Consider the following 21,420-nt stretch of genomic DNA (forward strand, 5'->3'; position numbering starts at 1 on the left):
TGAGTCGGAGCTTTTCTCAGCCTCTACCTGAGTACCTGGGTATTAATGCATGCTCCCGTACACAAGGCTCCGGATCCAAGGGAGAGCTTACTACCTAGTAGTGATTTATCTTGAATGTACCCCAAGTCATAAGGTACATCTATAATTGATATTTCCATTGTGCAGCCTTGTACTGGGTGTCCAGTCCGCAGAAAATGCAAGAAATATCATGATGATTAGGCATCTACCTAGGGTCCTACGTACATAGTTCCTATACAGAATTTGGGGCAAGTTCAACATCCAGGACTGCATTATAATCCAGAGAAGCCAGAGGTTGAAGTATCGGAAGTGTTTCAAAAGGCAAGAGCAACTGTAAAATACCTACCTATGTAGCTGAATAACTATTACGAAGGACTTCAGACGGGAAGTAAGGCTGAGGATCGCAACTCCCTTCATACATCATACTAGGTAGGTATTACACAAGGGTACTTCGTCATGTGACTGCCGATAAAGCCACAAAGCCACAACTTGTAATTACCTAATGAACCTTGAACAACAAGTTAAACTGTCCAGATTGCGGCTGGGCTAGGCTAGCTCAATTATTACTAACCCACCTAGGCAAACACGCTAAGCATACCTAGATTCGTCCGTTTTCCAAGATTTCCCCCCACTCCCAAATTTATCGCGCCTCAAAACGCGTCGGAATACATTTCCAAGGTTACGTGACGTGACAATTTCGAGGTTTGACGAGCCTTTCCTATTTCGCACTATCGCGATATTCTCAATTTTTCATTTTCGAGTACATGCCTCTTTTGCGACAAATATTGTGACCCTGAAAACGAGCTGCCCGACCGGCAGCGCCCACCGCGACCATGTATATCAAGCAGATTATTATCCAAGGCTTTAAGAGGTATGCGCCGATGCCTCGACGACCCTGCAAGACCCCGTCGAGGATTGCGGCTTTGCCGAACTAACATCTAAATAGCTACAAAGACCAGACGGTCATGGAGCCCTTTTCGCCGGGTACGAATGTCATTGTTGGTCGTAACGGTTCCGGGAAGAGTAACTTTTTCGCTGCGATACGATTCGTACTGAGCGATGCCTACACACAAATGACTCGAGAGGAACGACAGGCCCTATTGCATGAAGGTTCGGGCTCGGCGGTCATGTCTGCATATGTCGAGGTCATCTTCGACAATAGCGACGACCGATTCCCAACTGGAAATAAAGAAGTTATTTTAAGGCGCACAATTGGTCTAAAGAAAGACGAGTACTCGGTCGACAAGAAGGTCTCCACCAAGGCAGACGTCTCAAATCTCCTAGAAGCAGCCGGATTCTCGAGATCGAACCCTTACTATATTGTCCCGCAGGGTCGCGTTACAGCCCTCACCAATATGAAAGAGTCAGACCGGTTGAACTTACTCAAGGAGGTTGCCGGTACTCAAGTCTACGAATCTCGCCGTTCGGAGTCGCTTAAGATCATGACGGAAACCAATAATAAACGAGAGAAAATTGACGAATTGCTCGATTACATCAAAGAACGTCTTAGTGAGCTTGAGGAAGAGAAGGAAGAACTGCGCGACTACCAAGACAAGGACCGTGAGCGTAGATGTCTCGAATACGCATATTATCATAAAGATCAAGTTGCTACACAGGACGCCCTAGAAGAGTTGGAGGACTTGCGACAAGGCGGCATGGAGGATGCAGATGATAATCGCGAGGCCTTCAATACAGGCGTGAAAGTCATTGCTACTTTAGATGCCGAGATTCACAAACTGCAGCAGCAAATGGAGCTCCTTCGTATAGACCGTCGACAGCTCGATGAAGATCGACGAGAGAGCGCCAAGGCGATAGCACACGCCGAACTGGCGGTCAAAAACCTCTCGGATGGCATGTCGGCCCAAGAACAAGCGAGGCAGCAGCATGATGCGGAGCTAGACGAGGTAAAGACCGCTATAGCACAGAGAGAGGCTGAGCTTAAGAAGCTAGTCCCCAATTTCGACAAAGCCAAGCGGAAGGAGGCAGAGATCAAGCAGGCTCTCGACTCAGCAGAAGCTGGTCGACAGCGTCTCTTCACGAAGCAGACCCGAGGAAGTCAATTCAAGAGCAAAGGAGAGCGGGATGCGTGGTTAAGAAAAGAGATCGATGATCTTAATGTGACACTAAGTCAGCAAAGAGCAAACCGCCTCGATGCTGACGAAGAAGTCAAATCTATCCAGGGCGCTATCCAGCAACTCGAGAATGAAATCGCGGACCTGCGACAGAAAAACGAGGGATTTGGCGATCATCGACTAGCTGTTTCCGAGGAAGTCACAAGTGCGAAAGATGTCCTTGACAAGCTCAACGAGGAGAGAAAGCTGCTTCGACGGCAAGACGACAAATTAGAGACTATCATTTCAAATGCCCGGGGTGAGCTGGACAATTCCGAACGTGAATTGTCCCATACCATGGATCGAGTCACCGCGCGAGGTTTAGCTACTATACAACGATTAAAGCGCGAACGCAATTTCCCCGGCGCGTACGGCACGTTAGCCGAGCTCTTAGAAGTTAACGAAGCATACCGATTACCCGTAGAACAGGTTGCTGGTGCTAGTTTGTTCCATTATGTGGTTGACAACGATAAAACTGCGACGGAGCTCGCCACCGCACTCCAGAAAAGTTACGGAGGAAGAATCACATTCATGCCATTATCAAGGCTGAATCCGCGAAATGCAAATCTCCCCAGAGCTAATGATGCAGTTCCGTTGCTTAGCAAACTTCAGTATAACCCCCAGTACGAGAAAGCTTTCCAACAAGTCTTCGGCAGCACAATCATTTGCCCCAATCTTACCATTGCTAGCCAATATGCACGAAGTCATGGTGTGCACGGTGTTACTCCAGATGGAGATACCTCTAACAAGCGTGGTGCGATGACTGGCGGGTATATCGATACCCGAAAATCACGTTTAGAAGCCGTTCGAGCCGTCAACAAGTGGAGAGAGGAATATGAAAAATTACAGTCCCAAGCCGTCGACATCCGAAGACAAATAGAACAGAAGGACCAAGAGATCACTAATGCGCTAGGCGAAGAGCGCAGATTAGCTCAAAGACTGAGGCAGATGGAGGATGGCTATGGACCCCTCCGAGCAGAATTAAATGCCAAGAACAACCAAGCCGATCGTGAGAGAGATCAACTCGAAGCCGCGATCAAGCGACGAGACATCGTTGAAAGGAATATGAAGCAGTTCCAGGACAATCTCAGTGCACACGAGGCCGAGCTAGCTTCAGATTTCAAAAAGGTCTTAACGGCGAACGAGGAAAAGCAGCTAGAAAGCCTAGGTACGAGCGTACAGGAACTGCAGAAAGAGTGGAATGAAATCAGCAGCAAGCGGAGAGAACTTGAAAGCCGCAAGCGAAAGCTGGAATTAGATCTACGAACCAATCTCCAGCTCAAACTTGACCAACTCACAAGTCAAGCATTCGAGACTGCTAATAGTGGCAGCGGTAACTTGAAGGAGGCAAAGCGAGAGCTAAAGAAAGCCCAAGCAATGGCAGCTTCTGTTCACAACAAGATCCAGTCAAATGACCAGCAAATTGATTCTTCTGAATCGAGGATTAAGGATCTAGAGAAGCAGAAAGCTGATAGAGAGGCGCAACAACAAGAGGTTGCAAGAGAGATTAAGAAGCAAGAGAAGAGAATAGACAAGACCAGACAAAAGAAGGCCCTGTTAACAGCAAGGGCGACGGAATTGGCTAAGAACATCCGCGACCTCGGTGTTTTACCAGAAGAAGCCTTCGAAAAATACGAGAGGCTCGAGACTAAAACCGTAAGACCAACCCAAAATGACGAGACATGTTCATTGTTAGCTAATTTTATACCACAGGTCGTCTCAAGACTGAAGAAAGTCAACGATGCGCTGAAGAAATACAAGCATGTGAACAAGAAAGCTTTTGAACAATACAACAGCTTCACCAACCAGCAAGATCAGCTCCTTAAGCGTCGCAAGGAACTCGACCAGTCACAGTCGTCAATCGAGGAGCTGGTTGCTCACCTTGATCAGCGTAAGGACGAAGCGATTGAGCGAACGTTCAAGCAAGTATCGAAGGAGTTTGCTACCATCTTCCAACGTTTAGTGCCTGCTGGCCACGGCCGCCTCGTAATTCAGCGCAGAGCCGATCGACGAATTGACCCGGATGATTCCGACGAGGAGCAACGTACCAGCGTAGAAAACTACACAGGCGTCGGTATCAGTGTCTCTTTCAACTCCAAAACCGCGGATGAGCAGCAACGTATCCAGCAGCTCTCAGGTGGTCAGAAGAGTAGGTTCAATGATCCCCTTAATTCAATTTCTACCTTCAAGCTAACATATGTCTTTAGGTTTGTGCGCCCTATGTCTTATTTTCGCCTTGCAGCAGACGGAGTCTAGTCCTATGGTCATTTTCGACGAGGTCGACGCCAACTTAGACGCGCAGTACAGAACTGCCGTCGCCGCACTTCTTCAGTCCATATCATCGGAAGCCGGCACACAGTTCATTTGCACCACCTTCCGACCGGAGATTGTCCACGTCGCTGACAGATGCTACGGCGTGTTGTTCAGAAATAAGTTCAGTACCATTAACTGTGTGAGCCGGGAGCAGGCCTTGGAATTCGTCGAAGGTCAAGCACCTAGATAGTCATGACAACGGCGGGGTTGGGGCTTGTTACTTGTGTGTATATGATGGTCTTCGGAAGAGGAGTTTGCAGTTACTCGCGTTGTATACCACGGGACGTTCGGGAGGAACTGGTGCTGTTATTTATTATTACTACTACTGTACGGCTGAGTTCATGATTTCACCGGTGCTAATGAGGATCACCTACTTTTTGAAATGCTACCTTTTGAAGGCTCCGTGCTATTGAAGATGTTCGACCTGTAATGAGTAACTAATCTAACCAAGTTAAATTGAACATATTGTTGACTTTATCGTGTTGCGCAGTAATCAAAACTGTCCCCTACCTATGTTACACAGCCAAAATTCACTATCTATCGTGGCTTGCGCAAGCGACCTATATAGGCGGATCAGGAGATATTCATGCGTACAGTCCAACACTGTTGTATTAGCACATGAGATACTTTTCTGACGCCACTCGCCGGATGTGCGTTTCCTCCGATGGGGATAATAACGCCACTCGCGATCTGCTTCAGATCATACCAACGCGTGTATTAAATTTTCTAGAGAGGTAGTCATCTACGGATGTATATTCATACTCATCGAGAGTCTAGCTAAAGCTACGTACAATATACACCCGCTTAGTGGGTAAGGTTGAAGGTTCAAGACACCCACCCATCCATCAAGTCTCCGAACTCAACCTCATAGCCGCCAGCTCCCCCGTCCACCCCGAGCCCTCACCCCCGACCTGCGCAATCGGCGCCTCGACAGCGATAGGCGCCCACACAAGCGACACCCCATTGACGCCTAACACAGCCAAGAACTCCTCCTCCGTAGCAGACGTACTCCCGACCTCCGGCAACGGCTCGCCCAGCCCCGTCGCTTCTTGCACGCTGGCGAAAGTACGGTTTCCGCGACCGATGATACTTAGGTCGACCCAGGTTCCCACGGGAAGCGTCGTGTTTAGCCGGTAGTAGTTCCCGGACGCGAATAACGTCAGGTTCGGGGTCAGCATTAGCGCGGAGTCTGTGCCGGTTACTAAGGTCGCGTCTGTGTCCGCGTCGAGCGAGGAGATGAGCAGGCGTAGTGACAACGTGTAGCCCCGACCTTTAGACAACAACGGGGTTTTGAGCGAGCATGAAGAGTTGATGTTTAGAGTGGACTCGGAAGTGATGGTGCAGGTTGTCGAGGCGTCGTAGCCGTTGCCGGATTGATCGACGAGGGCGGTGTCCCTCCATGGGCCTACGGCTGTGAAGGATTGCCTGTCGAGTCTGGCGCTGGAGTTGTAGTGGAAGATCGTTGAGGTGGTGGAGGGGATGGCTCGGTCTAGGTTCTGTCCTGGTATGAATGGGAACAGAGTCGAAAACGCCGAAGTGAACTCAGGTTCGGAGAGATCCCCTCCCCATTGCTTATCGGCTAATGCCGGGATTCCGTCTTTCCAAGCGTAATAGGCTTCGGAGTATACGGTAGCATTCGCGCCGTAGTCATTCCACAATGCTGCCACCTCCCCGAGAACAAAGGGGTTGGTTTTCTCCGGGTTATTGGCAGCTACGTTGGCGTCGAAGATGTAAGGTTGCCAGATCCCGCCTGTGGCTGGGTTTCCGTTGAATGTTTTGGCATAGTTGATAACCGGTGGGTAGCTTCCCGACCACTTATTCACGACGTAGAATGTATCGTCGGAGTTTAAAACGGAGTAGTTGTTCAATATATAATCATGGTAGGGATTGTCCTCAAAAAATTCCCAGTGCTGTATCGAGACGTTTGTGTAGACATTAGTATACTCCGGTTTAGGTGGGAAGGTACCCCAGATGCGGATGGACTTTCCAGATTCTTCGTATATATAACTAGCCATCTCGTTGACGAATCGATTGTATTCGTTAGGGTCACCCTTATACTCATCTGCGCCAATGTGGACGGTCTTTGAATGAAACCAGTCGAGGAAAGTGCTCCAGATCGTTTTCATCGTGGGTATTGTTTCTGGATGTGAGATGTTTAATTGCGAAAGGTCGCTGCTAAGTGCCAGTTCTGGTTTCCATTGAACTATGACTAATGAATGTCCTGGGGCTTCGATCTCTGGAATGACGGTTACCCCCCGGGAAACACAAGCTAATTGAATCTCTTCAAACTGCTCTCTTGTGTAGGATTCGTTCTTATATTTACTCAAACCAGCAAGATCATCAGAATCAGACCATAGACGAAACCGGGCATACAACTCTAAAGATTGCTCTCTTGAGTACATAGCAACGTTGTTGTATAGATTATCGCTGAGATGTATGTGAAAAGTGTTCTGCTTGAAAAAGCTCATATAAGAACACAGTTCAACAATGAACTGTTCGCTCCTTTCTATTAGCTCTTATATATTTAGGATAGGAGCCAGCCAACCGGGTGATAATACCAACGGGTTTCATGTTGGAACAACTTATAATGCCGGGATAGACATACCTCAGGAGGGTAGTAATGTCGAGCGGCATCGAGCATCATACCTCGAATCCCCCATCCTGGAGAATCATCTGCATCTCCATATCCTAAAGATCCATTTGAGAGGATCGCCTGCTGCAAGACGGTTCGCGTGCCCCACCACACACCCAGGGGACTGGCTCCAGATATGACAATTCCTGAAGCATTGACGGAGAGCGAATAGCCTTCAGAGGTTTGGGCACCGCTCACACCCTTGTACTTGTTAGGATCCCCCAGCGTAAGAAATATGGCATCTTCTGTGGGCTGGTCCGCAACGGAGATGTCAATATTGAGATCTAGTGTGCTATGTAGATCGTCCACGAAGGTGTTGGCGAACTCTTGTAAGCTTGGCGGAATCAAGGTCTCTCCAGTCTCGTCACGGCTTTCCGCATATTTTGAGTCTACCACTAATGATTTGAGAGAGCTGATTGAGTAGGTACTACTCTCTGATGTAGTGAACGGGACAGCAGGTATTCCCACTATCCTTGAGGCCACAAGAACAGCTTGGAGAGCATTAGTTTCTAAGACATTTTGAAGGTTATATAGGTGGTAGGTAGCATAGACAAACCATTGAGTTGTATAGCTAGATATGCAAAGTACGGTCCAATCATTATTATACCGTTTAAATTATATTCACAGCTATTTCCTTAAGAACTCGGCTGGGAATTGATAGACATAGTAAAGAGCAGGACATGTTATACCTACAGGTTCCTGCAGCGGCCGACTGTTATTATTTAATATATTTTCACAATTCCCATCTACGACATAGCCATGCAGAGAGATCTGAATCCCTGGCCCTCGCCATCTTGGAGCATGAGCGAATCATTTTGCTCTCAAGCTGTCGAAGCTACCCTGGCAGAAGGATGACTTGAGGGGTCATGTAACATTGGTGAGCGGGGCTGATAAGACCTGCCAAAACTCGGTGACGTTAAATTCTTGGACTTCTTTAATATCGGCTTGATGCGTTGGTATGTAGATAAATACCTTGGTAGATAGGTAGGGTAGTAATGAAACGTTAATCTATTGTCCAAACTTGGTTCGCTTTGAGTCGAGATTGTTGCAAGTAATTCCCACCAATGAAAAAGGGAATATGCATGTCAGCCACTTGTGACGTCGAGACTTGAACTGTGGCTTAAAGATGGGGCGTCATGCCCTAGGTACATATGTACATCTTCTCGAATTTCACGATAAGATAAGCTAAATGAAGATTCTGGTGGGGTGAACCTTGGAAGCCGTCCCGCATTTCGACATTGTTTTATGAAATCAACTATCCAATACGTCTATGACCTTGGAATTATTGACAATTTTACTTCACATTTTGTCCCACCTGCTATTTGTATAGCCAATCACCCTTAAAGCGCATTCACGACATATTGTATGAATAGCACATCCAAATAAGAATACATCATGACGACCGACATGGCGACGACGCCATCTCAATTATCGACCAACAATGGTCATAATGAATCGACAGACCGGGAAGCTTCTAGAGATCCAGCTAATGCTGCCTCCGAATCTTTAGATGTAGACGAAGCCGATGATAGCGATTTAGACTCCGTCTTCAATCACGACGATGATATTGCCGACGGTCTCGACTCAGATGGGCAGCCTGATATAGCACGGAATTATAATAGACAACGCCCTCTAAATGCCAACCAACAAAAACCCGCCGCCAATACAGCAGCCAATATAGATGATCAGATCGCAGCTCTCTCAAAGCATGCTGGAAAGATAAGACTCGACGATGTCAAGGAGGGCCAAGATCGGGAGAAGGACAAGTCCGATAGGGCTACTAGTGACCAAGTCCTCGATCGGAGAACCCGTATGATCCTCTATCAGATGATCAACCGCGATGTAGTCAGCGAGATACATGGCGCAATAAGTACTGGAAAAGAGGCCAACGTGTACGGCGCCGTCGCGCATCCCGATCCCAATGGCCCACCAGTTCAGCGCGCTATTAAGGTCTACAAAACAGCCATATTGAGCTTCAAGGACCGAGAGAGGTACATTACTGGTGAATACAGATTCAAGTCCGGTGCAGAAAAAGGAAACAACCGCAAGATGGTCAAGTTGTGGGCAGAGAAGGAGTTTCGTAACTTGCGGAGAATTCATTCTGCTGCCATTCCCTGTCCCGAACCTATCCAGCTCAAACTTCACGTCCTTGTAATGGGTTTCCTTGGAGACAAGAAAGGCTACGCTTACCCGCGGTTACGCGACGCAAATATCGCGGACGAAGATGCCGACCAGGTTTGGAGACAGCTATATATCCAACTTTTAGGTATTATGCGACGACTCTACCAAGTCTGCAAACTAGTACACGCGGATCTGAGTGAGTACAATATCTTGTATAACGACAAGCAACTTTACATCATTGATGTGTCGCAAAGTGTTGAGCACGACCATCCTCGATCGCTCGAATTTCTTCGCATGGATGTAAAGAACACGGGCGATTTCTTTCGGAGAAAAGGTGTCGATACATTACCTGACCGGGTCATATTCGACTTTATCACAAACTCTCAGGGTGCGGTAGAAGAGCCGGGTGTTTCAGACGCAATCGAGCAGCTATATACATCAAGCTTGTCTTCCAACAACGAAACAGCAGCTAAGCAAGAGGTCGATAATGAGGTCTTCCGAAATCAATACATTCCTCAGACCCTACAGCAAGTATATGATATCGAGAAGGACGCCCAAGTGATCGGCGAGGGAGAGGGAGACAAGCTCGTTTATCGAAATCTTCTTGCAGACCAAGTAGTAGCAAAGCCTGAGGAAGAAGAGGCCAGCTCAGATGACGAGTCGGGTGATGGCGCGACACTCGAAAACGATAGTGGAAGTGATGATGAGAGCGCTTTTGCAAAAGGCCCCCCTCGAGGAAAGAGATTCCAAGATAAAGAAGCAAAAAAGGTAAGTTACATTCCTATATCAGGCAACATAAACCTACGCGCTCGTGTGTCTCATTTCCATGGCATAAGGTACGTACTGATACAATAACTATAGCAACACAAACATGCTGTCAAGGAAGCAAAGGCCGAGAAACGAAAAGAGAAAATGCCGAAACATGTCAAGAAACGCCTAGTATCCACGTCTTCCAGAAGAAACAAGTAAACCTGAGGCTGAATGAGATATGAAAATACACTTTTAACCTAGCGTACATATCTACCGACGACAACATGAATACATTCAGCGTCACACACTTTGGCGTTGCAAACTGCCTAGGACAACCACTAGGTACTCAATAGAAAATGTGTTGCTTGAGTAGAGAGAACTCCACCCATAGTAGCCTTCTCGCAAGTAAGTAGGTATTCTCTAACTTTCATCTTGAACGCCAGCAATCAAATGATGAAATCCCAACGCGCAAAGCCTAAGCCGGGTCACAGTGTTTTTGCCAATTCCTGACAATAACCGTGGCTCAGCTCTCGGTGAGTTGCGTCCTGAGCTACCCCCCAATGGGTTATGCGGATCAAAGAGAGCCCTGATGATTGTCTTCATGTTTTTCCCTTTCTCTGTTTAATACATTAGCAGCGAAATAGTGCCAAATGAGTGATTTGTGTGCTAACCCTACAGTATTAGATTGTGCGCCCAGATATCCCCTACTCTACCTATATAGGCAAGTCCACGCGCTATGGTAGGTGGCGGACGCCATCTGTGTAACTTAAGAGGTAGTTAGATTACAGTGAGACAGTAGAATGAACATACGAGTGGCTTTCTGATTCCATTCCGATATAGATGGGCGAGTAAGGACTGACCAAACTGCCATAGTTTGCGAAAATACGTGGCATTTAAAGTCATGGATATGGTATATGTGATTTGTATGTCATTCAATCGATCCTGTGATATAAATTTTATGCTATATAGTCTAGTACCCGCTACCGGATTATATCTATGCGTATCCTCCCGCTCTTTTTTGGGTATATCCAATGAAGATGGGTATTGTAGTACAGCTGTTAAGGGATGGCTATGTAGTAAAACGATAGGTATCTCCGCAGTAAAATGCTCCGCAACAAATGATAGATGTCGTAGTTATGGTATATAACAAATAAAAACCCATGATATCCCTCCGTCCATGCTACCCAATTCAACAAAACTTTTTTTTCTCCATGTCACCTCCAACCGCCAACCTCTGTTTTTTTTTCTTTTTAGGTACCGCCCATCCACTGTCCCGTCCGGTTCGTAGACTCGGAATACATCGTAATACGTCATGGTCGAAGCTTACCGAGCAATGCCCACGCTCCCTCGCCTGCCCATCAGTATCTCCATTTCGACTAACTCTACGGCATACTCGGGTTCTCCCTCTAGCGTTTCCCGTATTAAGTCAACGGCGGCTATCGTCGTCGTGGACTGGTTTTCGCCGCTGCCGGTTGTGACCTGGATATCGCATTGCGGATCGGCGCCGTGCTGAAGTAATGACTTGACGGCAGTAACCCATCTTTCTCGGTTATCCATCAATCTCGTGCTCGATGACGTCTCTAATAGGTGAGTCATCGTCAAGCTCCCTCTCGAGAAGTAGTGCCGTCCCGTCTTCAGCGCCCTAACCCACAGTTTATCTTCATCTCGTGCTGATGCTCCGGCGTCGAATAAGACATCTAAGAGACGGGAGTCCGGCATGTCGTGGTGAAAATCCAGATACTCTCCGCTAAGGCCGGCGCAGGCGCTGAAGCCCTCAGCCTTAGGGCTAACAACAAAAGGCAAAAGTTCCTGAGCCTTCTTCCTTCTCTGTTCCGTACCTAACTTGCTCAACTTCGCTTCGGTATATCGTATCAAATTGGCTTGAACAGCGAGTGCCAAGATATCCTTCCGCTTAGGCGGCTTTCCGGCGTCCATCGGTTCGTAGTTCGTCCAGTGCTTCCGGCACATGCTGGGAAGTCTGTTGTCATACCAGTCGGGATCCTCGTGGAGTGGCTTGTGGTTCTGTAGCGCGGCAACCCATATCCGTTGGCATGTTGCGTCCAGCTCGTCCATCAACTCTACGTACTTGTCCACCTCGGAAACCTCCTTGTCGACCTTCTCGGCGAACCGCAGCGCGTTTGCGATTAGGAGCCAGGCACCAGGTCGGAATCGCCAGCTTGGCCAGGCTAAAATTGGAGGCCGGTTGAGTTCAAAAGCTTTGATATGCCTTACGCATCCACTGAGACACTTGAAGTAATACTCCACGTTGGCAACTGGCCTACATCCAGGAAGTTTCAGCCATATATCCTTGCGACGCACCCATTCCTTAGCGGTCTGGTGGACGAAGACCACTCGCTGACCCGTCTCGAGAGTGTTGGGATTACTAGACGGCCCGGTTTCGGCAACAAGGAGGCCGGCGCAGGATGTTTGTAAGAGGTTTGTCATCTGATCGGTCAGGCGCTGTATAGAATCACTGTCGTAAGGATGTTCATTGTCTTCGATGGCTCTTAGTTGACCCGTTGCCGGATTGATGTAGCCCTCTGCACCGAAGGAGAGCGTAACTAGGCTGGGTGGCTGTTGGGCGCTGAGAACAAGGTGAAAAATCCTGGATGCGGTCTGCTGTTGCTCTAGAGTCATATTCTCCAACATACGCATATACAAGCCGTCGGGTCCTCCAAGATGTGTCGGCAAAGAATTTAGCATCGTCCTTAATGTCCGTAAGCTACAACCAACTATCATATCGATTGCCAATCTAGCCCATAGTATATCTCCATTGCTTTTGTGCGCCAATTCCCTACACAGATTCTTGGTATCTGGTAACCCTGGCGCTTCATCTTCGAGTCGGCCTGCCACGTACTGCGATATGGACTTTTCGGTGTGTTCTTGGAGTCTAATCCTTGGATATTCTGCGAATGCTTCTTCGAAAACGGGGAGTTCGCGAGATGAGACGATAAACTTGATATTGTCTTTGTTGCCCATGCTGTTAATAAGTTTCGATATTTCCACGTGCGAATCTGTGGCCCATTTACTCTGTCCCCAAGCCTCATCGCCCGTGTCTTTATCGTAAGTGATGTCGAGCTGGTCGGGCTCGTAATGATCCTTTCGTTCCATAATGCGATATTCGTCTATCCCATCAATAAAAACGAAGAGGCGTAGGGTGTCAGACATGTGAGCGAAGATAGAATACCAGGCCTGATTAAGGTTATTGATACTTGTAAATAGGACCGGGGGTGGCCAATCCCCTTCAAAGAAACTAGGAAAGGCGATTCTGATGAGGTCTCGTCTCACTGACAAGATCTGGTATAAGACGCTACGCAAGAAGCCCTCGTAAGACTTTTGAATACGATTGCCGCCTTCGAACATAAAAAAAGAGGCCACGAGCAAGTCTCCCTCAGCCGCCCAGCCTTCAAGGAGTTGCTGTCGCACGCTCTCGGAACGTGCAATATGCTTCATAAGTGTCGACTTGCCAGATCCGGCATTGCCACTGATCCACTAAAATTTCTCAAGTTAATGACTGCTCTGACATGCACTCTATGTTTGATACCCGTAACAATTATCCACCTGTTAAGGTCAGATAGAAATGAACAGTTTAAAACACTTACTAGCACGGGATCCTTGGACCTAAGGTGCCTGGGCACTATGGAGAGGTTTGGATTTAGGATCCAATCGCACGTTTGGCCATAAGCTGGATCAATCCGAGATTCACGTTCAGCCATAGTATCATAATAAATTGAGTTGATGATTTCTGAAGTTTCAAACGTTAGTAGCAATTCACTCATGAATAAAATAGATGTCAGTTACATACCTTGATTTCGAGGTTCTCTCGCCTCGGCCTCTGCCGGTGTCGGACCAGATGATGCTTTTGTGATCCATGCAAGCATCTGCGAATATCCCACCTCGTCCCTACTCTTAAACCTCGCAAGGTCCAGATGGGACACTCCCATATCATGCCTCGTCACATTGAAGCCTTCGTAAGCTGCCGAATCTCTCGGAACCATCGTCTGCACGGTTGATTTGCCCAATTCCATCCCATCAGTAGGATCGCTCGAGGTTGCTATCGTCGATGGAAGCCTTTCCCTGATGCACACAACTCTGATATCTCTTGAAATCATAAGAAATGTTGCGTGAAGATTTTCGAAAGCCTTGTCGTTGTCTTTGAATCCTCGTAGAAGTTGCGGGGTTGGCGCGGACGGCGATAATAGCGCTGTTGCGGCGATGCATTCGCCCAATGATCGCTTTCCACTTCTTACGTGAGGTGTACCCAAGAATACGCACCCAATAGTCCGCGGGTATACGTTGCCAAGTTCGACATGTGCACCGTAAATTCGCGACATCGCAGCCGTGACCAAGGCTTCTTTGATCACAAGTCCTCCGAGGCCATGGCCAATAAAAACGATTGGGCGCGTTATCCCAGCACGCAGCCGTGCAATATCCGCTAAAAGGTTTTCTGCTTGATCGATAAAAGTACCGCTGACGCTCAAACTACCGGTCCATCCCCATGCGATAACTCGAAGTCCTGCGATGTCTTGCCCAAGCAAGTCACGAGGGTAGCAAATACCTCCTTTCGACCAGGTCCCAGAGCGTGAGCCAAATAGGCCGTGGACGAAGACGACATCAAGTCCCTCATCAACATTTGGGGTTCCATCGTAGAGGATGAGAGGACCTCTTCCATCTGCACGCACCAAACCTTTTTCCCTCTCTCTCGAGTCCAAAGTCGAACTGCTCGATCGGCCTACACGATCCAGGCGCAGGCTGTTCGAAGACGACGACGGCTCCTTCGATCCTCTAGCGGCACGAGCTATCCTGGCTAGCGTCTCTTTAATCCTGTTCATTGTTCGTGAGCGCTCTCCCCCCCTCTCAACATGGTCAAGAGAGGATGATGTCGTGGTTGAGGTTAAGGGCGAAGAAGAAAAAACTTTAGAGTTTCGAAAACTTGGTGTTTTGAAACGCGAGTCTTTACCCATGAGCGACAGCGACCCGTGCCGAGTGAGTCGTATGGGAGAGCCGAGTTAATTCTGCTAACGGAAGGTAGCCGTTGGAGCCGTCCGACTAAGTCAAACCGCGTGAGTGTCGCCCCCCCTTAAGAATCGCCCCTTGTAATGGCGCCCCAAAATTAGCCAATTAAAGGCTCGTATTTTTTGCGAGCCACTTTTTTTCCGTTGTACCTTTTTTAAAATTCCTTTTTGTTCTTTACAACCAATTAAACGCTTTTATTCCTGTTACTTGCTCCGCAACTTTAAATACATCCAATCAACGCTTGAATCGGGTATAAAAGCCGTGCGAGGCTGTTTCTAATTGGAACACCTTAGCTCTCTTTTAAAGAACGAATCAACAGCCACAAATTCCGCCAAGTCCACCAGGAACCAATTAAGTAAAGCACTAAGACTAGTAAGGCTCAGCCTTAAATCAATTAATCCAATCAAAACGTTTCCTTCTATTTTAATCGATTCGACTAAGACGAAAAAGGTAATACTAGTATCGTCACATCTTTTCGAAAAATACGCATTAAAATTCTTTAAAAAAGCTTAGATCAATTACTTAAAAACATAAAGTTTTAGTCTAAACCCAATTAAGACTAGTACACAGGTTTTATTGGTGAAAGTAAACAATCCAATCCTAAAATGGCAATTGAACATGAATGTTTATCTATTTCTTTCGATGTACCGCGTTATACCTAAAATGGGTAAGTCTGTATCCACTCTTTGCAAGGGGCGATTCTTAAGGGGGGGCGACACTCACGCGGTTTGACTTAATAACCTGGCTGATTGAGAGTGGCCATGCAAAAGGCAAGGGATTGAAGTGCTGGGAAATGCTGGGAGTTGCTGGGATTCGTGGCCCTGCGGAGCTGCCAAAGAGCCAAATAGCCCATAAGAACCCATCCCGACATAAGTTCACAATACCCATAATCCATACCCATGTCCATGCCTCCTATCCGCCTGTCAGGCCTGTCAAGCCCAGCTTCAGGGCTTCTCGACCGCACAATAGTATGTATTAAAATGGGACACCTGGACTAGCCAGACTGCCAGACCAGCTAGACGTCGTCTTGGCCAATGGTCTACCTGGCGAACATGTATCCGTCAACGAATCTGTTGGAACACGCATGACAACAAGACTGCATGTCATCATCTACCCGTCGTATGTTATTTGTTCCCGCACCCAAAGAAATGGAAATATGAAGATCACTTACCCGGATTGCCTTGACTACCTGGGGTTATGTAACCGAACCTTTTTCATATGATGTACAATGCATACATAGCGCATGGCTGAACCTATCACATAGAAATTGACAGACGACCAGCATGCCCTTCTAACGGTTTTGCGTCTGGCCAGAACGACGAAGGTGGTGCTAGGTGGATATTACGAAAGACTACGACGGAACGGGACGGGGCTAAGACATCAATGTACGCCCCATATTTAATGTGGAATAGTTATGCCCACTTTATGCCCATATTATGAATAATACGGGCTTACGAAATCACCGTGGTCCCGTTGCGTCCCGTGTTATGTACCTACTAGTACTTCGTACCTTGGAACCTTGCCCAAAACTTTACCTCAGGGCTATTACCCACATCTGGATGTTAGTGTAATATTTGGCGTATTGTATCTTGAAACAGGGGTATACATATTCTACACCGAACAGGTCATATTGACCCATGTACCCTTTGCCCTAAGACTACCACGTGAAATTGCTTCGTAACATCGGAACGCCTGTCCCAGATTCCGTAATCATGATCACCTGACCGTCTGAAGTTCGCCTGTCTTGTAATACTTCGCTTATCTATCTCGCAGCACACGACGATGTCCCCATATTTCTTATTTCTCCATCTTCTATGAAATTTCGCCATATGCCGAATCTGAATCTGAGACAAATCGCCAACACCCGAGGGAAGAGGAAAACCTGATAGAAAAAATAAAAATTCAGGGTCTATCAAGACAGTATCCATACACTGTATTATACTCCGCCCTATCCGCCATCCTACCTTACACTACCAACACTACAGAGTATCCCCACGCACACTCAGTCCTAAATTCCGTAGTGGGCCTCGGGACTGATTTCCCCTGTCAACGCCCCGATTATCATAAAACTCTTACCAAGGGTTAGGACTATTACACTATTATGGCAACCGCGAGTGCTCGGAGGCAGACCTGGACAGACCTGGGGCAAAACGGGGAAATGTCAGGAGAAGTGTATAAGCTTATGTTTTATGCACCGTCGGACTTATGACGCTGCTCACTGCTTTCGAAATTCTAATCTGCCAGTGCCAATCTATCAATATAAAGAGTCTTCAATAGCTCTGCGGGTAAGCTTTATTGACGTTACATTGAACCAATCAAAGACGAAAAGCTCGGACTAACATACATGCTTCAAAGTTCGTCAGAGCCTCTCTTATATCATAATATGGCAAGGCTGTTCTATATCGCCATGTAGTCGTCATACCACCATACAATACACTATGTATGTTAGCTGTATGTTAGCTGTACGTTAGCCATACGCTAGTCAGCCATTCTGATGTCGTTTCCTGCTTAACATCTGTTAGTATCTTGTCATCTCCGTCTGAAAGATGGCCTAATGGCGGATTCGGATCCTTAGCTGCTTAGTCGGCGATTAATGACTGTACTATGTAAAAAGAACAATGGAAGTGGATGTTCTTCCCGGCCTTCTATACTTGGCCAATGATCGAATGTTGGTTACCTATCTCGCATAACGTTAGTAGCCGTCGCCGGACCGTTACTTACCTATGGTTGGTTCCAACTAGCCCCTAAACCTTACCTAGGTGTGCGAAGTAGCTTCCTACTATCGACTCCTATGAAGTTTATGTAACCCAACTTACATTATGGATGTGACAGTACGCTTCATCATTGGACGCTTCCAGTAACTTTCTAGATATCGAGACGGGCCAGGATACTACGTCCGATCGAACCCGTCCAACACTTCCCGCAACCGGACCGGTAAAGTGGGCAACAATAGCCTCGTGGTGTCCCATGGGACAACAGATTAGACCGTACCAGCGGCCTGGTCACGAAGGATCCTCCTGCTTACGCCTCTCATGCGGCTTTTTGAAGCATGTCGACTAATCCTCTTCGACTATCGACTTCCAGGAGTGGCATGTAGTCTTGCCATTCCTAGACGTCACGCCGCATTAGGTGATACCGATGGGTAACCTTTGTTGCTTAGATTCGCAAGATTGGCGGTTTTGTGGTCTCCAGAGATTTCAAGGTTGTCTTCGTCGGCCAGTTATCACTTTCGTACGAAAGATTTAGCCAAGTTTTTAGTTTTAGACTACTGTATTGAGTCCCAACGGACAGGAGAGCCCCATCCTATTCACTCATATAGAAGAAGAGGTTTTCCCGAGATACTTGGTCGATATATTCATCCCTATCCAGTACTCATGGACAATTTCCTTCTAAGACCTCCTCTATAAGCCAAAGACAGACAACAACCAAAGAGACCTTCGACAAGATGATGACAACTACTCTTATACGTCTCGCGCGGCGGACACATTCTAAGCTGCTTTCTATATTGTTTCCTCACCCCCGGCTGGCGTCGAACACAGACCAGAACATTTCCGAGAAGTCCAAAGCCAAACAGCAGGGACTTTGCGGTGAAGCGCTGGTCCTAGCTTCTCAGCTCGATGGCAAAACCTTTCGTCTTCCAGACCTATGGAAGGTGTTCTCAGACTGGCCGCTAGCCGCGAACCCACACGCGGAGAGGCTTGAGGTCCTAGTTGACACGTTGTTGGAGCGCATCATCACCAATGAGAAGAAGCTCAAGGCTCTGAAGCAGGCTAACTTTGGCCGTCTCATCTCCCTGTAAGGCGGTCTACCCCAGTCCTCCCCCAAACTTTTTCTTGGGAATTTTTTTTTCTTGTTCTAACGTGCCTGAACCCTGCTTAGCTGGTATCCTGACGCAGAATGGCCCGAGCTTGAGATAGCCGCGGCCTACTCTGTGTGGATATTCGTGTGGGACGACGAGGTCGACGCAGGAGACACTGACGTGTCGAACGACGAAGAGTTGTCAAGAGCCTATTACAAGAAATCTCTGAGCACCATCCACAACCTGCTAGGTCTTGATCCCAGCGAGGAGGGCAAGGAGCAAGTATTCGAGGATGATCAGTCATTACACCCCAACATGGCATTATTTGCCGATGTCGGTCGTGGAATGCGTGCTACTACAGACAAGATCCAAAGAGAACGCTTCTACCGGGAACTGGAGAGCTTCATGGTTCAGGTAGGTGTGGAACACGTCCATCGCATGAGGGGTGACATCCCGACTGTGGCCAAATACACCGAGATTCGATCCGGTTCTGTTGGATGTGCCCCTCAAATAGCCATTACAGAGTGAGTAGTGCGAAGAATAACCAATCCCGTAAGGTCTATTACTCACACTTTCTATAGCGCCATGCTCAAAGTCAGGTTACCTGAGTCTATAATGGAGTCCGCAGCTATGAGGGCTCTTTGGAAGGAGACCGTCGTCATATGTTTTATTCTTAACGACATATACTCGGTCCAGAAAGAAATAGTAAGCCCACCCCACCAATGTTATATGAGATTTTCACAGGCATGCTGACGACTGGTCCCCAGGCACAAGCATCGCTCTTGAACCTGGTCCCCGTGATGTTCAAGAACTGCGATCCGGAAAAGCAGAATCTCGATACGGTTACTCAAGATATCGAGATCGCACTGCAAAAAGCTATGAAGGGGTTCGAAGACGCAGCAGCGTCTCTCACTGAGATGACCCCTGATGATGCACAAGTAAGCAAAGATACACAATCGTTTATAAACTGGTGTCGTTATTTCATTACTGGTGTTCTACAATGGAGTTTGGAATCTAGGCGTTATGGAATGGCGCAGTGCTTGCAGGAGGATGGTTCCCTTAACATAGTGCTTTGAACACATTGGGTCGGCGTTAGGATAACTGGACAACTACTAGGTATACCACCATGCATCATCATTTTCTTTTTACATAGTAAACAACTTAGATTCTTTAAACTACATGGCCCTGGTTGCATTGGAACTTTGAGATTCATACGTGTGAACTTTTGTCTATATTGTTCCAGAATTGCTTCGTCGTTGATAAGGCTAGGTACGAAGAGTATAATGTCCGTAGGAACTTTTGAGTGAGACATGTAGCCAGCCATCCGTACCTACGTAAGATGAAACCGCATGCGAGGTCGTCAATTAGGCTACAGAGAAAAGTTGACGCCATCCGATGTTGGCACGTCCTTACAGATACTACCTAGATACCTTGCTGCATATCGGTTATAGTTGCAGGGTTCTCTTCCTGAACTCCGGGTATGCTTTTCGCTTTCGATTCCTGTTCCGGACAGAGACCCAGTCAATCACTAAGACACCTGGTTCCTAGGCGGGCAAACAAGGTCAACGGGACGAGCGGGAAGTGTAAATTGTGATTTGTCATAAATACATAGATATGTAGGACTGTTAGGACTGTGTAGTAATTAGTAGCTGAGATAATACGATCGTCGTCACCGCTAGTGTTGGTTTCCTTGCCAAATAGAAACTACGTACTAGGTAACCTCGCCACTTCTTTCCTGTGAATATTTCCGGCTTCCTACCTAGTGACCGAAGCTTCTGTTCCGATTTCGAGGTTAGCAAGGAGCGGGCCGAGCCGGGGTCGTGGGAACACAAACGCCCAGACCCGCAGAAATGCCAAGCGATTTTGGAAAATGGAAGCTGCGTAAATCTGTTGTTCCAAATTTGAAGAAGGAACGAGGGCTGCGAGGTTACATGTCAGTGCGGAATATGCGAATTATCCCCTGGCTCCGCGTGCTACAGTACACAGTGCTCCTGCAGAATGTAACCAACTTACATACATCCCCAGCAGTTGACGTGATTCCATGAGATTTAACTTCTTACCCAGGGATCAGTCCCCAGACGGAATGTCACCCGGACCTCCGGCTATGCCTCATTGAGTTCGTCCGTACTTCTACGAACACGAGATAAGTTTGGATACTATGTCCAACATCGTGAGTTTCATCACTTTCATCACTTTCTGTTTAGTCATTAATGAAAAGAAGAGGAGTATTCGCATCGGTCCTATCGATATTATACCCTTTTTAAAGTCAAGGATCTTGGATCTTATCAATTCGTTAGTTTCGCTTGATTCCCAATCTTCGTCATGCTATTAATTCTTCCCTTGCCCTAACCCTCATTATCCAGATAACTATTCCGGATCCGTGATACCTAATTGCACCACGTGGTCATGGAAGTCCTACTGAAGTAATTTTTCATCTTGACGCTATCTCGAAAGCGACCGCGAGCTGAACATTGAGTTGCAGATAACGCTAGCCGCGGCACTGGGATGCCATCCTCCCGCTCTTGCATTTATCATAGCCGCTCTTAGCTAAGCCCTGCAGAGCCTGCAGAATTTTGTCTCCAAGGGGATGGTAACTAAGTTACATGCATGTGCAAGCTTACCTGTTCTACTACCTAGGCATGTATGTAAGAACCAACCGC

General features: G+C 47.4%; 5 protein-coding genes across 5 annotated transcripts; 3 read left to right on the forward strand and 2 right to left on the reverse strand.

Annotated features, from left to right (window-relative positions):
• Positions 1–851: 851 nt before the first annotated feature.
• GGS22DRAFT_185937 (RecF/RecN/SMC protein) lies at positions 852–4,632 on the forward strand (the record flags this gene model as incomplete). Its single annotated transcript, XM_047964388.1, has 4 exons — positions 852–889; positions 965–3,785; positions 3,843–4,278; positions 4,337–4,632. The coding sequence occupies 4 exons, from the start codon at positions 852–854 to the stop codon at positions 4,630–4,632; spliced, it is 3,591 nt and encodes a 1,196-aa protein (XP_047820938.1).
• Positions 4,633–5,092: 460 nt separating this feature from the next.
• GGS22DRAFT_156175 (glycoside hydrolase family 20 protein) lies at positions 5,093–8,086 on the reverse strand. Its single transcript, XM_047960326.1, has 3 exons — positions 7,631–8,086; positions 7,048–7,565; positions 5,093–6,934 (listed from the first exon to the last, which is right to left on the reverse strand). Exons 1-3 carry the CDS (start codon positions 7,671–7,673, stop codon positions 5,288–5,290), a joined length of 2,208 nt encoding a protein of 735 aa, XP_047820939.1. The 5' UTR covers positions 7,674–8,086; the 3' UTR covers positions 5,093–5,287.
• A 210-nt stretch (positions 8,087–8,296) lies between these two features.
• Positions 8,297–10,762, forward strand: GGS22DRAFT_156176 (Serine/threonine-protein kinase Rio1). The gene is made up of 3 exons (XM_047960327.1): positions 8,297–9,963; positions 10,057–10,350; positions 10,630–10,762. The coding sequence occupies exons 1-2, from the start codon at positions 8,470–8,472 to the stop codon at positions 10,162–10,164; spliced, it is 1,602 nt and encodes a 533-aa protein (XP_047820940.1). The 5' UTR covers positions 8,297–8,469; the 3' UTR covers positions 10,165–10,350; positions 10,630–10,762.
• Positions 10,763–11,268: 506 nt separating this feature from the next.
• Positions 11,269–14,777, reverse strand: GGS22DRAFT_185940 (uncharacterized protein; the record flags this gene model as incomplete). Its single annotated transcript, XM_047964389.1, has 3 exons — positions 11,269–13,437; positions 13,548–13,690; positions 13,751–14,777. The coding sequence occupies 3 exons, from the start codon at positions 14,775–14,777 to the stop codon at positions 11,269–11,271; spliced, it is 3,339 nt and encodes a 1,112-aa protein (XP_047820941.1).
• A 3,391-nt stretch (positions 14,778–18,168) lies between these two features.
• GGS22DRAFT_104478 (terpenoid synthase) lies at positions 18,169–19,960 on the forward strand. The gene is made up of 4 exons (XM_047957769.1): positions 18,169–18,756; positions 18,841–19,284; positions 19,342–19,465; positions 19,528–19,960. The coding sequence occupies exons 1-4, from the start codon at positions 18,407–18,409 to the stop codon at positions 19,834–19,836; spliced, it is 1,227 nt and encodes a 408-aa protein (XP_047820942.1). The 5' UTR covers positions 18,169–18,406; the 3' UTR covers positions 19,837–19,960.
• Positions 19,961–21,420: the final 1,460 nt, after the last annotated feature.

Source organism: Annulohypoxylon maeteangense (assembly GCF_022496945.1).
Source record: "Annulohypoxylon maeteangense strain CBS 123835 unplaced genomic scaffold GGS22scaffold_4, whole genome shotgun sequence".
Lineage (NCBI taxonomy): Eukaryota > Fungi > Ascomycota > Sordariomycetes > Xylariales > Hypoxylaceae > Annulohypoxylon > Annulohypoxylon maeteangense.

Bases quoted from the DNA above. Each gene is read 5' to 3' on its own strand.
- GGS22DRAFT_156175 (XM_047960326.1), bottom strand. From the start codon at position 7,673: ATGATTGGACCGTACTTTGCATATCTAGCTATACAACTCAATG. The intron at 7,566-7,630 runs GTTTGTCTATGC...ATGCTCTCCAAG, and splicing joins TCTAGCTATACAACTCAATG to CTGTTCTTGTGGCCTCAAGG. The intron at 6,935-7,047 runs GTATGTCTATCC...AGGAGCGAACAG, and splicing joins GACATTACTACCCTCCTGAG to TTCATTGTTGAACTGTGTTC.
- GGS22DRAFT_156176 (XM_047960327.1), top strand. From the start codon at position 8,470: ATGACGACCGACATGGCGACGACGCCATCTCAATTATCGACCAACAAT. The intron at 9,964-10,056 runs GTAAGTTACATT...CAATAACTATAG, and splicing joins AAGATAAAGAAGCAAAAAAG to CAACACAAACATGCTGTCAA.
- GGS22DRAFT_104478 (XM_047957769.1), top strand. From the start codon at position 18,407: ATGATGACAACTACTCTTATACGTCTCGCGCGGCGGACACATTCTAAG. The intron at 18,757-18,840 runs GTAAGGCGGTCT...AACCCTGCTTAG, and splicing joins TTTGGCCGTCTCATCTCCCT to CTGGTATCCTGACGCAGAAT. The intron at 19,285-19,341 runs GTGAGTAGTGCG...CACTTTCTATAG, and splicing joins CCTCAAATAGCCATTACAGA to CGCCATGCTCAAAGTCAGGT.